Source organism: Rattus norvegicus, chromosome 1, assembly GCF_021556685.1.
Source record: "Rattus norvegicus strain SHRSP/BbbUtx chromosome 1, alternate assembly SHRSP_T2T, whole genome shotgun sequence".
NCBI classification, from domain to species: Eukaryota; Metazoa; Chordata; class Mammalia; order Rodentia; family Muridae; genus Rattus; species Rattus norvegicus.
In genome coordinates this window covers 94032503-94045637 of record NC_141534.1, presented here as the reverse complement: position 1 = coordinate 94045637, position 13135 = coordinate 94032503, and the positions used below count along the sequence as shown (strand labels likewise).

General features: G+C 50.4%; 1 protein-coding gene across 1 annotated transcript; it reads right to left on the bottom strand.

Moving 5' to 3' along the window:
* Positions 1-675: 675 nt before the first annotated feature.
* Positions 676-10901, bottom strand: Hipk4 (homeodomain interacting protein kinase 4). The gene is given in 4 exon segments (NM_001024776.1): positions 676-1152; positions 2014-2862; positions 3408-3764; positions 10184-10901. Coding segments are annotated over 4 exon segments (1851 nt in total). The 5' UTR covers positions 10649-10901; the 3' UTR covers positions 676-972.
* Positions 10902-13135: the final 2234 nt, after the last annotated feature.

Genomic DNA, 13135 nt, shown 5'->3' with positions numbered 1-13135 from the left:
CAAGCATGGGCTGAGCATGTGTAGAACCAGCATGCCTGTACTGAGCATGCTCGCTCCACAGAGCAAGCAATGTGAGCAGAACCACTGCTGTTGGGGGTGGGGAGGGGGGAGGGGCAGGTGGCAGGTGGACTAACATATCTGAACACCAGAGCATGTGCATATGTGAACAACACAGCATGTGCGAGGTCTGAATTTATTCCCACCAGTGCATTTACATGTAGCATGTTTGGAGCGTGAGCGACCAAGCATGCCCGGCCCGTCACAGACATAGAGGTCTAAGCCAGTGGCGCTTTGCAAACTCAAATGGACACACACGTCCAACAAAGAGAGCGTCCTGAGGGTAGATTCCCAAGGAGCCAGGCCTTTGCCTCACCCCCCTGCCTCCTCCCAACCCCCTGTTTTGAGACAAGGTCTCATCATAAGCCCAGACTGGTCTTAACCTTGTAATTCTCCTGCCTCAGTCTCCTGAGTGCTCGGAATTACAAACCCACGCCACTATACCAGGTTTAATTTAGTGTATATAAGGAGCAGGTTACAGGCAACAGCACAGTTTTTCCCTTCCAGTGGCTGGGCCTCTGGCTTTTCTCCCACAGAGAGGGAGAGGTGGGCCCTGGGTGCCAGCTTGACCCAGTAGGGTGGTGCAGGTTACCCCAGTGGTAACAGGCAGGAGCAGGGTTTGGAACAGTTATTTATTGAAATACACAGAGGCAGGCAGGCCCGGGCACACGCATGGCCAATGGGGTGCAGCCTCTTCCCGACTCACTGGCCTCAGGGACTCGGGCCAGACCCTGACGACCTCCAACATTTAGGGTGGGATACAGACATGTGCCAGGGGCAGGGAAATAGGAACATTCTGGATTTCTATTTTTCTGTAAGAATAATCTGTAGGTTCAGAGGATGGCTCTAAGGTGCCATTTCAGATCAAAAGGGGGGACGCCAGCCCAGCCCAAGAAACGTTAGGGTGAGTCCCCATCAGTGGTGCCCTCCAACATGCTGCAGAAAGCTGGTGGTCCTGGGCGGCCCGTGTGGGTGGGGATGGCGAGCTGGAAGCCCTTGAGCTCGAGACCCCCGGATGCCCTCTAGGGTCCATTCTGGTTCATTTAGCCACTCTCCAGGACAGCCGCTGGGATCAAAGAGCTCAGGGCCTGACCTCTGTGAAGAGGAAGAGAAAAGAACATCAGCAAGAATTATGGGTACCTGCTGAGGTGTGTACCTGTCTACTGGGAGGGGTGAGCAGGCATGAAGGCCCTCACTCCCTGGGTTGACCTTCCCATGTTGCAATAAGGTATTGGAGATGGATGCCTGGGCAGACCAGGCAAATCCTCTGCCTCTGGACCACACCCCCCAGCCCCTCCCTGGGGGATTCTAGGGGGGGGGCTCTACCATTGAGCCACACCCCCAGCCCCCTCCCTGGGGGATTCTAAGCAGGGGCTCTACCATTGAGCCACACCCCCAGCCCCTCCCTGGGGGATTCTAGGCGGGGCTCTACCATTGAGCCACAACTCCCAGGCCTTACCAAGGGACTCTAGCAGGGGCTCTACCACAAAATTATATCCCCAGTCCCTCACGTTGGTATGCACTCTGTGTGCCACTGAAGGAGAGTCCCCAGTCTCTCACTGGGCAAGGACTCCACTGCAGAGCTAAATCTGTAGCATTTTTGGAGGGGAGGGAAACTTACTGTTTGCTTTTTGAGATAGGGTCTTGTTATGGCCCCAACTAGACTTGATCTTGAGATGAGCCTCCTGTTTCAGCTTCCTGGGATTACAGTGTACCATACCACCCAGCACCTCACCCATTCCTTAACAAGCCTGTCACTAGGTGTCTGTTTTCTGTCCCATCCTTAGCCTTGTCCAGTCCTGAGGGAATCGGTGTCACCTCGTGCAGGAGGTCAGTGTCTACTGAATCTTAGGCCTGCGTTGAAATGACAAATGCTCTATCTGTAGGAAGCATGGCCCTGTCACCTGTGCGCCACCATTGACTAAATTCTGGGTGCCAGCCTGTGCACCCACTTACCTCAGCATCCATGGGCCTGTCTTTGATGCTGGGTCCATCTCCTTCCCGTTGTGGGATGGCAGACGGCTCTGTGGAAGTTGTGTGGCCTTCTCCTTCTTCCCAACCACTGCCCCTACAGGACCCCGCATCCTCAGGTGAGGCCTGGCTCAGCCGGATGAGGTTACTGAAGTTGGAGTCGGATTTGGAGCCTGCTGGGGCCTTGCGGGCCTTATGGCGGCCAGTCAAGCGGCTGCCGTAGAAGGCCAGGATAGGCTCCGGGCCCGAGTCGGGGACTCGATGGCTGGTAGTGGCTACTTTGAGTGGAGCCAGCATGTCAGAGACCATGTCGGCCCGCGTGTCGCTCCACAGCCCCCGGCGGGCCTCCTGCAGACTCAGGTCATCGAGCTGGTCGATGGCTCTCTGCATTCCGGGAGCCTTGTCCTCCCTGAAGAAGGACCCACTGCCGGTCACACCACCCAGGCCTGCAGTCTCCTCCTCCTCAGCCAGGCGGTAGTAGGGAGGCCCGTCCTCTGCGTTGGCTATGACAGGTGGGGGTGGCTTGCCGTCCACCTGCAGGGACAGCCGACAGCCTCGGAGGGACAGCTGGTAGTAGCGGGTGGCCTCGTGGGCACTACGCAGCTGCTGCATGGACACGAAGGGGTGGCGCAGGGCCGCGCTGGGACTGATGCGCTCGTGAGACTCCCATGTCAGCATGCGTTTGATCAGCTCCACCATGCTCTTGAGGTCCGCGTGTTCCGCCAGTGCCTCCCGGTCTGGAAAACTCAACCGATTCACAGCGCCGCCACCATTCACCGTCTCAATTTGGTCCAAGGATTTGAGCATGTACTTGCGGCGCTCCAGTGGGCGTACCTGGTGGGGTGTGGGAGACACCAGCCGGACATGTATCTGGACTCAGGGCTCCCAAAATCACCTGTTGTGGGAGCCAAATAGTATTGCCCTGGCTTCTGCCCATGATCTGACTTGAAGCTCTCTTGCTGCTTCAATTCTCCAGTTTTTCCTCTTGTACCAGATTTCTTTCTTTCTTTTTTTTTTTTTTGGAGCTGGGGACCGAACCCAGGGTCTTCCGCCTGCTAGGCAAGCGCTCTACCACTGAGCCAAATCCCCAACCCCTGTTCTTGATTTCTAATCAATCCTTAGCTCTCCCGATGCTACAGGGAGTATGTGTGACCTAACTCCTGCTCCATACTTCACCTAGACCTTCAGTCCAGCCAGAGAGACATGGCCGTGACCTTCAGTTTGGCTGTCCCACCAGATTTGTGGGCCTACCCCAGTCTGACAACCAACTCTTAAGTTTCTGGTTCTCCCCAGGATCTAAACCTATATTGCTCCTGATATAGTATTCCCACGCCTTCCCCCTGTGCGAACTGTCTTCACTCTGCATGCTCCCCTCATACCTTGGTCTCAGCTAGGTAGTCAGCAGAGGACTTGAGCTGCCAGGGGTTGGTGGCATCGGGGTGGGGGTTACGCTTGAAGAAGTGGTGAGCCTTGCGGGCCGCATGCAGCAGATGGGGCTTGGGTAAGCCCTGGGTCTCACAGATGTAGCGCACCTGGTCATACTCATTGTTGCCTGGGTAGAGAGGCCAGCCCAGGTGTAACTCAGCCATGACACAGCCCAGAGACCACACGTCCACCTTCTCGCAGAACGGCAACCCCAACAGGATCTCTGGGGCCCTGTAGAAGCGGGACTGGATGTAAGGCTCCTTCACATAGCGCACCTCACTGAATATGCTGGCCGAGCCAAAGTCGATCACCTGTGGAGGGCAGAGGGCATGCAACACAGGAGAGGTGGGCTGGCAGAGTGGATAAAATAGGCCCCTCCTGAGACTCATCCCTGTGTTTCTCCATGTCTGCCTAGCTCTGAACTGTCCACACTTCCTTTCTTAGGAATGATCCTGTCCCTGTCCTCTAGCTATTGCTTCTGGGTTAGGTGTCTCTATGTCTGATTCTCTGTGCTTGGATTTGTGGCTATAAGAGTTGGGACCCTCCCCCTGCCTGCAGTGCATCCTACACAGTAAGCAAGAATTCTCCCATATCCTCTATCCTCTGTTTGTTGGTTAGTTTTGAGATAGGGTCTCATGTAGCCCAGGCTGGCTTCAACCTGGTTATGTAGCCAAGGATACCCTTGAACTCCTGTTCTCCTTTCTCCAAGGGCTGGGGTTATAACAGTGCATCACCACACCCAGCTCCCAGCTATGACTTTAACATCATTTCACATAGTCTATATTTCTTTTTTTTTTTTTAAGATTTATTTAGGGGCTGGGGATTTAGCTCAGTGGTAGAGCGCTTACCTAGGAAGCGCAAGGCCCTGGGTTCGGTCCCCAGCTCCGAAAAAAAAAAAAAAAGATTTATTTATCATATACAAGTACACTGTAGCTGTCTTCAGACACCAGAAGAGAGCATCAGATCCCATTACAGATGGTTGTGAGCCACCATGTGGTTGCTGGGAATTGAACTCAGGACCTCTGGAAGAACAGTCTGTGCTCTTAACTTCTGAGCCATCTCTCCAGCCCACATAATCTATATTTCATTTAGGGGGGTTGTGTGTGTTGGGGAAGGGCTTATATGCATATGTGGGTGTCATCACCCATGTGTGCATGTTTGGGGCAAAGGCCCTCTATCTTCCTCTTCCACTGTAACCGTACTTTTTGAGGCAGGGTCTCTCCAGGAACCTGAATCTCGGGTTCATCATTGGCCAGATGGCTGGGCGACTGAGCCCTCAGGATCCTCTGTCTGCCCTTACAAGCCCTTGGTCCTGGGATTATAAAGACAAGCCCAGCTATTATGGGGTTGCTGGGGATCTGAATTTAGGATCTTCTGCTTGTGTTCAGCAAACACTTAACCAACTGGACCTGAGAGATGGCTCAGTGGTTAAGAGAGAGCACTGGCTGCTCTTGCAGGGGATCCAGGTTTGGTTCCCAGCATCTGCATGGCAGCTCGCACCTGTCTGTAACTCTAGCTCCAGGAGAGCCAAAGCCCTCTGGCCTTTTAGAACACCATACATCCATACACAGGCACTCACTCATAAAAATAAAATAAATGGGGGTTGGGGATTTAGTTCAGTGGTAGAGCACTTGCCTAGCAAGCACAAGGCCCTGGGTTCAGTCCCCAGCTCCAAAAAAAAAAAAAAGAAATAATAAAATTAAATAAAATTAAATGAAAAAAAAATAGAATTCCAGTCTCATGATAAGAACTTTGTATTTCACTCAAGGTTTTGTTTCTAGAGGCCTGGATCTAGTGCTTGGCACATTGTAGGGTTCAGGAAAGAATGGATGATAAATGAGTGGGCCTTTTAAAGATTTATTTATTTAATATAACACACACACACACACACACACACACACACACACACACACACACACACTGTCGCTGTCTTCAGACACACCAGAAGAGGGCATTAGATCCCATTACAGATGGTTGTGAGCCACCATGTGGATGCCAGGATTTGAACTCAGGACTGAGTAAGCGTTTTAGACCAATCAGTATTTTCCTCCTTTGATTTGTGTGTCTGTCTTCCATGGTCCTGGAGATTGAACTTTAGGCCTCACGTATATGAGGTAAACATTCTACTACTGAGCTAGGCTCCCAACTTTTTTTTTTTTGGTAAGAATCGTTTAGGTTTATTTTTATTTTTTGTGTGTTTTTGTGCCCTCAAGAATTCGTGCAGATGAGTGTTGGAATCCTCGGAGACCAAATTAATCAAATGCCCCTCGAGCTGAAATTACAGGTAGTTGTGGACTGTCTAGTATGGATGCTGGGAAACCAACATGGGTCCTCTGCAAGAGCAGTCGGGCAGTTAACCACCTAGTCCCTTTCCAGCCAGCTCCGGGCCTTTTCAAAGGTGTTTAGGTGTTCTGTTTTGCTTTGTTTTCTTTTGTTTTGAGACAGCCCTGGCTATCCTACAAATCACTCTATAGATCAGGCTAGCCTTGACAGACAGATACCTGCCTGTCTCCTGAGTGCTGGGATTAAAGGTGTGTGCCATCTCGCCTGGCATAGTTTGGTCTTTTGAGATAGGGTTTCATGTATCCCAGACTAGCTTCATACTCAGCTGAAGAAGCAGTTGGAGAGAGAAAAAGACGAGAGAGAGAGAGAGAGAGAGAGAGAGAGAGAGAGAGAGAGAGAGAGAGCGCCAACAGTGGTGGTGGCACATGCTTTTAATCGAGATTGGCACTTGGGAGATCGAGGCAGAGGCAGGTGGATCTCTGAGTTCTAGGCCAACCAGGTCTACAGAGTGAGTTTAAGGACAGCCAGCACTACACAGAGAAACCCTGTCTTGAAAAAAAAAAACATATACGTGTGTGTGTGAGAGAGAGACTTGTGTAGTCTCAGGTGACTATGAACTGCCCCCCTCCAGACTGAGGTCACAGGTGAGTACCACCACTCTGGGCCTTTACTTTTAGGCTGAGGACTCTGGCCGTAGGTTTTTGAGGCAGACCTCGAATTCATGATATTCCTGCCTTAGAAGCCTAAGTATCTGGGATTATAGGCATGTATCACCAGGCTGGCTCCCTTATACACACACACACACACACACACACACACACACACACACACACACACACACATATGGTTTTTTTCTTTTTTCTTTTTTTTTTTTTTCGGAGCTGGGGACCGAACCCAGGGCCTTGTGCTTGTTAGGCAAGCGCTCTACCACTGAGCTAAATCCCCAACCCCGGTTTTTTTTCAAGACAGGGTTTCTCTGTGTAGTGCTGGCTGTCCTTAAACTCACTCTGTAGACCTGGTTGGCCTAGAACTCAGAGATCCACCTGCCTCTGCCTCGATCTCCCAAGTGCCGATCTCGATTAAAAACATGTGCCACCACCACTGGTGGCGCTCTCTCTCTCTCTCTCTCTCTCTCTCTCTCTCTCTCTCTCTCTCTCTCTCTCTTCCTCTCTCTCTCTCTTTCTCTCTTTCTCTCTCTCCAACTGCCTCTTCAGCTAATCTCTCATCTCCCAGTGTCTCTATCTTTGTTTCTGTGTCATGGACTGTAAAGTTACCACCCTGAAAGCCAAGTCATCTAGGATGATCACCATCAGACACTGAAAGCCCTGAAAGGCCTTTGCCCCGTTACAGATTCTTGGTAATCCATGGGCCATGGGCAGGAGCCTGTCTTCCCCCTTGCCACCAGGTGGCACTCTGCCAGTCTTACTGTGAATCCCTGTGACTCATAGCTTCCCTCTCCTCTGCCTTGCATTTAGCCCCCCACCCACCTCCATGCACACAGGGCAATCGTGAAATGGTTATTAGTCTGGACTCAGCACCCCCTAGGGCTTCAGTGACACTGAGTGTTGACCCAGGGTTTGTGAGGTCCCTTCATTCTGAAAGAACTGGAGGGGTGCAAGGGACCCCCAGGTGCTGTGTGAGCCCCGTTAGGTCTACAGAGATCTCTTCCTCTAAGCTCACTGTCCTCCCATCCCTCAGGGCAGAAATGCCCATCTCTGCCTGTCTCTGTGTCTCTAGCATACATTCAGTGGGGTGCTGGGAGAGGCATAGTATAGGCAGCTTTGGTCCAGCCCTGCCCTTGGGTGATGCTGCCAGCTTAGTCATCTCCAGTGTCTTGCTGACAGATAAGCAGGCAAAGAAGTGGGATCTAGGGGGAAGAGGGGACAGCTTAGGTGCCCACTCGGGGTCAGGAACAGAGGGTCAAACAACCTAGCTTGCATTTGTTTAGATCAGCAGGCTCTGGTTCAAGTTGAGTTCTCTCTACCTCTCTCACACTTTTTTTAAAAATGATTTATTTATTTTATCTATATGAATACAGTGAGCTGTCTTCAGACACACCAGAAGAGGGCACCCCATCACAGATGGTTGTGAGCCACCATGTAGTTGCTGGGATTTAAACTCAGGACCTCTGGAAGAGCAGTCAGTGCTCTTAACCACTGAGCCATCTCTCCAGCCCTCACTTGTTTTTTGGACAGGGTCTCAAGTAGTGCAGACAGACCTTCAAAGTGCAGGCTAGGGTTGGGGATTTAGTTCAGTGGTAGAGCACTTGCCTAGCAAGCACAAGGCCCTGGGTTCGGTCCTCAGCTCTGGAAAAAAAATAAAGAAAGTGCAGGTTAGATTTGAACCTGTTTCACAGCCAAGGATGACCTTGAGTTTTTAATCCATGTACCTCCACCTGTGCAGGTACCTACTGGAATTATAGGTGTCTGCCATTATGCCCAGCTCTCCCTCGCACTTCTTCCTTTTTAAACTTAATTTAAACTTTAATTAATTTAATTTCCTTTTTTAAAAAAAAGATCCATTATATATTATACTTATATTATATATAAGTACACTACAGCTGTCTTCAGACACACCAGAAGAGGGCATCAGATCTCATTATAGATGGTTGTGAGCCACCATGTGGTTGCTGGGATTTGAACTCAGGACCTCTGGAAGAGCAGTCAGTGCTCTTAACCATGAGCCACCTCTCCAGCCCTTCTCCTGCCCTCCAATTTAATTTCCTTTTTTAATTTAGTGAGGGGGAATATGTAAACACAGTGGTATATGTGTAGAGGTCAGAGGATAGCTTCTGGGGGTCAGGGAGTCAGTTCTGTGCTCCCACCATGTGGGTTCTGTCTACTGAACTCAAGTTCTTAGGCTTGGCAGCAAGCACCTCTACTGGCTGAGCCTTCTTGCTAGCCCTTATTTGTCTAAACGTGTGTGTGTACATGTGCGTATGCATGTGCACACATGTGTCATCACGCATGCATTGGATGTCTTCTTGTATCACTCTCTGCCTCCACTGCTATTACAGATGTGCTGCCACAGCCGTCTTTTTATGGGGCAGCTAGGGGTCTGCACTGAGGTCCTCATGCTTGTTCAGTGGGGACTTTACTGTCTGAGCATCTCCCCAGCCTCTCTCCCTCATAGTATGATACCCATTGACCAATTCTGTTGTCTCTAGCTCTAAAATCTGCCCAGAATCCAAAACATTCCAGATACATCTTTTACCTGGGACTCCCACTTGGATCATTCCATCTACCTCCTCGGTCCTACTTCCCTCCAAAATGAGAACCTACGTCCGAGCACGTCCTTCTCCTCTGAATTCATCTATAAGCTTAAGGATCTTCCATGAGTTTGAAGCCTGCCTGGTCTCCATAGCAAATTTAAGGCAAGCCAAGGATACATTGTGAAACCATGGGTATATATAATATATACCATCCATATATATGTGTGTGTGTGCATGTGTGTGTATGCATACACACATATATACATATATACATATATATGTGTGTATATATATGTATATTATATATGTATGTGTGTATGTATTTTTTTTCCAAAGTAAAACCACTCTTGACTGTGCCTATGAGGATTTGTACAATCCCACCCCTACCTCCCTGACATCATTTTCTCCCTCTTGGTGTCCCCATCATTCTGCTTCTACTCCACAGGACTCCCTTGTGTGTTGCTAGAATACTTAAACATGCTCCTACCTCAGAGCCTTTGTACTGGCTGTTCCTTCTACCTGGAAACTCTTCCCTTCTTCCATGGCCTCTCTTCCCCTCAAGACTTCCCTCCCTGTCCACCACTTCCTGTGTCTGAGCAGTTCCCCACATCCTCTCTCCTGTTCTCTCTGTCCTCACATCCACAACACACTGTACTCCTTACCCTGCTCCTGTCTCCTCCACTACAATGCCAGACCCACAAGGCCCAGACCTGAGGCAGAAGAGGTAAACTGGATGGAACAGGGTTGGGGAGGCTCCAGGGCCCAGAGGGGAAGCACAGAAGACCCCCAGTCCTCAACAGAAAGGACCTCAGAGACGAGATGGAGAAGCCAGGCATGGTGGCGAATCCCTGAAATCCTGATACTTGGGAGGGAGAACCCACTCAAATTCCAGACCAGCCTGGATGCCATGAGAGCCTGTCTTCAAAAAACAAAACACGACAGAGTGAGCTGGCTGTGGTGACTTGGGTGACTAGCACTTAGGTAGCAGAGACAGGGAGGGCAGGTAGGTCATGAGTTCAAGTCATCCTTAGCTACACAGTGGGTTCAAGGCTAGCCTGAGCCACATCAGCACTGTCTCAAAAACAAAACAAAACAAAGAACTGGGATGGGATATAGAAGATGGCTAGACAGCACCAAGGAGGGGCAGCTTGGGGTTCAGGAACTGACTGGGGAGACCCGTGTGTTAGCAGAGCATCCCAGGACTAAGCAAAGCTGTTCCCACGTAGCTTCACTCACCTTTACCCTGAAGGGGCAGCGGGTCTGATCTACCAACATAATGTTTTCTGGCTTGAGGTCAGCATGGATGATAGCCAACTCCTTGAGCCGGGCCAGCGCTCTTAGGACCTGCAGTGTGACAGTTCGGATGTGCCTGGCAGGGAGGGGTGCGAAGTTGTTCTCTTTCTGGAACTCAAAGAGGTTTTGCTCCAATAGCTCAAAGACCAGGTAGAACTTGAGGGCATCATGGAAGAATTCAAGGAAGCGGATGACGTGGGCCTCGTCGGGGTCCAGGCCTCGTACACAGCGCAGCAGCTTCAACTCATTCTTGATGATACGGCTTCGGTACGCGTCGTTCTTCAAGATCTTGATGGCCACCATTTCTCCTGTACTCCGACGCCAGCCCTTGGCCACCTCTCCAAAAGTGCCCTTGCCCAGGACTTCAATGATGTCGTAACAGTCAGTCTCTGACTGGATGGTGGCCATGGTGCCCTGGCTGCCAGTCACTACTCTGCCTTTACTCCTGAACGACTGGCTTGGTTGCCTAGACCTCCCAACCTGATGATCGCCCCTAGCTAGTCCTCCTAGTGGGGGAAAGATAACCACACTTCTCTCTCTCTCTATGAGTTCAGCCCCTGTCTCTCTGACGCCCCTTGACCCCCTTGGCCACACGGTGAGTCTACCAGGGGCTGCACCCCTCCCCCAAAGCCCTCTTGGCTTGGGATGAGGGGGCTCAGGCCCCCCTGAATGGCTTCCAGCGTTGCTGAGTGGCTTTGATTCTGTTGTTAGAGACCTGAGTCCCGGGCTGGAATGGAGGGGGTGGGGTGCCAGGCTGGGACCCCTCCCCCACCCGCTGACGGAATCCTGTAGGAGCTGACAGGGTGGACTCAGAGAGACTTTTTTAGTCGTTGACCTTGGGAGTTCAGAAATGGGACATGTGGGAATGAAGGAAGTTTGAGACTCTGTGTGTGTGTGTGTGTGTGTGTGTGTGTGTGTGTGTGTGTGTAACATGGAGAGGATGTGTAGAGAGAGTAAGGTCCAGGTTGTAAGAGGCACTGAATGCAGGCTAAAAAGTTTCAACAGGACACTGGGGAGCCATGAAGGAGCTTTAAGCAAGGGAATGACCACTTGATCAGCATGCAGAAAAGCAAACTGGAGAAGGCAAGAAAGGAGGCCCCAGACCTCTCAAGGAGGCTAAGGCAGGACCCAGGCAGATGAGGCTAGTGAAGGGTTCAGGCACTGATGGGTAAGACCCTCGATGAGGCAGGAGCAGGCTGATACACCAAAAAGGTTAGGTTTCTATGACAAGGTGTGTAGGGCATTCCCTGAAGAGGTGACACGGACAAGGGACATTAGGTGCGAGAGGACACTGAGATCGGGTTCGAGAAATTGATGTTAAACAAAGGCAAAAACATCTCCATTTCTCCCTGACTTGGTTTTTCTCTTCTATACATTTTCTATTCAAGACGTGGTTTGGTTTGGTTTGGTTTGAAGTCAGGGTCTTACTGTACAGCCCTGGCTGGCCTGGAACACACAGAGATCCACCTGCCTCTGCCTCCCAAGTACCGGATACACCAATCACACCTGGCCATTTTTTTATTAAAATGTTTTAAATAATTTATTTAATTTTATTTATTCACTTTACATCACCCTTACTGCCCCACCCCCAGGCCATTAAAAAAAAAAAAACTTTTCCTTTCTGTTTTAGATTTACTCTATTCTTTTGTGTGTATAGTGTTCACCTGTATGTATGTATGTATGTATGTATGTATGTATGTATGTATATGCACCAAGTGCATGCCTGATGCCCTCAAAGGTCAGAAGAGGACATCATATCCCCTGTGACTAGAGTTACAGATGGTTGTGAGCTTCAAGGTGGGTGCTGGAAATCCAAACCAGGTTCTCTGTAAGAGCAACAAGTGTTCTCTTTTGTTTTTTTTTGGAGACGGGGTTTCTCTGTGTAGTGTTGGCTGTCTTGGAACTCTGTAGACTTGGCTGGCCTCAAATTCAGAGAGCTCTGCCTGCCTCCACCTCCTGACGGCTGGGATTAAAGGTGAGCAGGGAACCAAAGGTTTTTTTAGGGCTGGAGAGATGGCTCAGTGGTTAACTGTTCTTCCAGAGGTCCTGAGTTCAATTCCCCAGCCACCACATGGTGGCTCACAACCATCTGTAACAGGATCGATGCCCTCTTCTGGTGTGTCTGAAGACAGCTACAGCATGCTCGTATAAAATAAATAAATCTTAGGTTTTTTAGAGCCCTCATGCTTAAGTCAGTCACTTGGGAGGCAGAGACCCTCAGAGACAGGATAGGAACTGCCATACACACATTTCCAGTATTTGGTGTATGACGAAGCATCACCAGAAGCTTCCCCAATGGCTGGCTCCCCCAGGGAAATGGAGGGGTGCCTGGGAGCTCTGAGACTAGGTATGGAAACCATAGACAATGAGGCAGCTTGCCAGGCAGTGGTGGTGCACGCCCTAAATCCCAGCGCTCGGGAGGCAGATGCAGGCAGATCTCAGTGAGCCTGGTCTACAGAGTTCCAGGGCATCCAAGGCTGAAAAGCCCTCTCTTGAAAAACCAAATAAAAAAAATTAAAATAAAATGATGATGATGATGATGATGATGAAGGTGGTGAAGGCTGACATTTTGAATTGAAGTCAGAAGGGAAAGGAACACACTCGGGGGAGTCGAGGAAAGCTTGCTGGCAGTGAGCAACAACAACAACAAAAGAGCTGGAAAAGAGCTGGTGTGGGAAGTCCAAATGCTGTGGGGGAGTCCCCCACAGTTGAGGAGAACGCCTGTTAAGTGTGGTGGAGACGAAGGACCAGTGACTTGAGTGAGGAGCAGGGGCTGGAATGGGCGAGAGCCCCTGGCCTTCCTTTTCTGTAATGGAAGTTTGCAATCCCATGAGCGTGTGTGTGTGTGTGTGTGTGTGTGTGTGTGTGTGTGTGTGTGTGTGACACTTGGGCTGA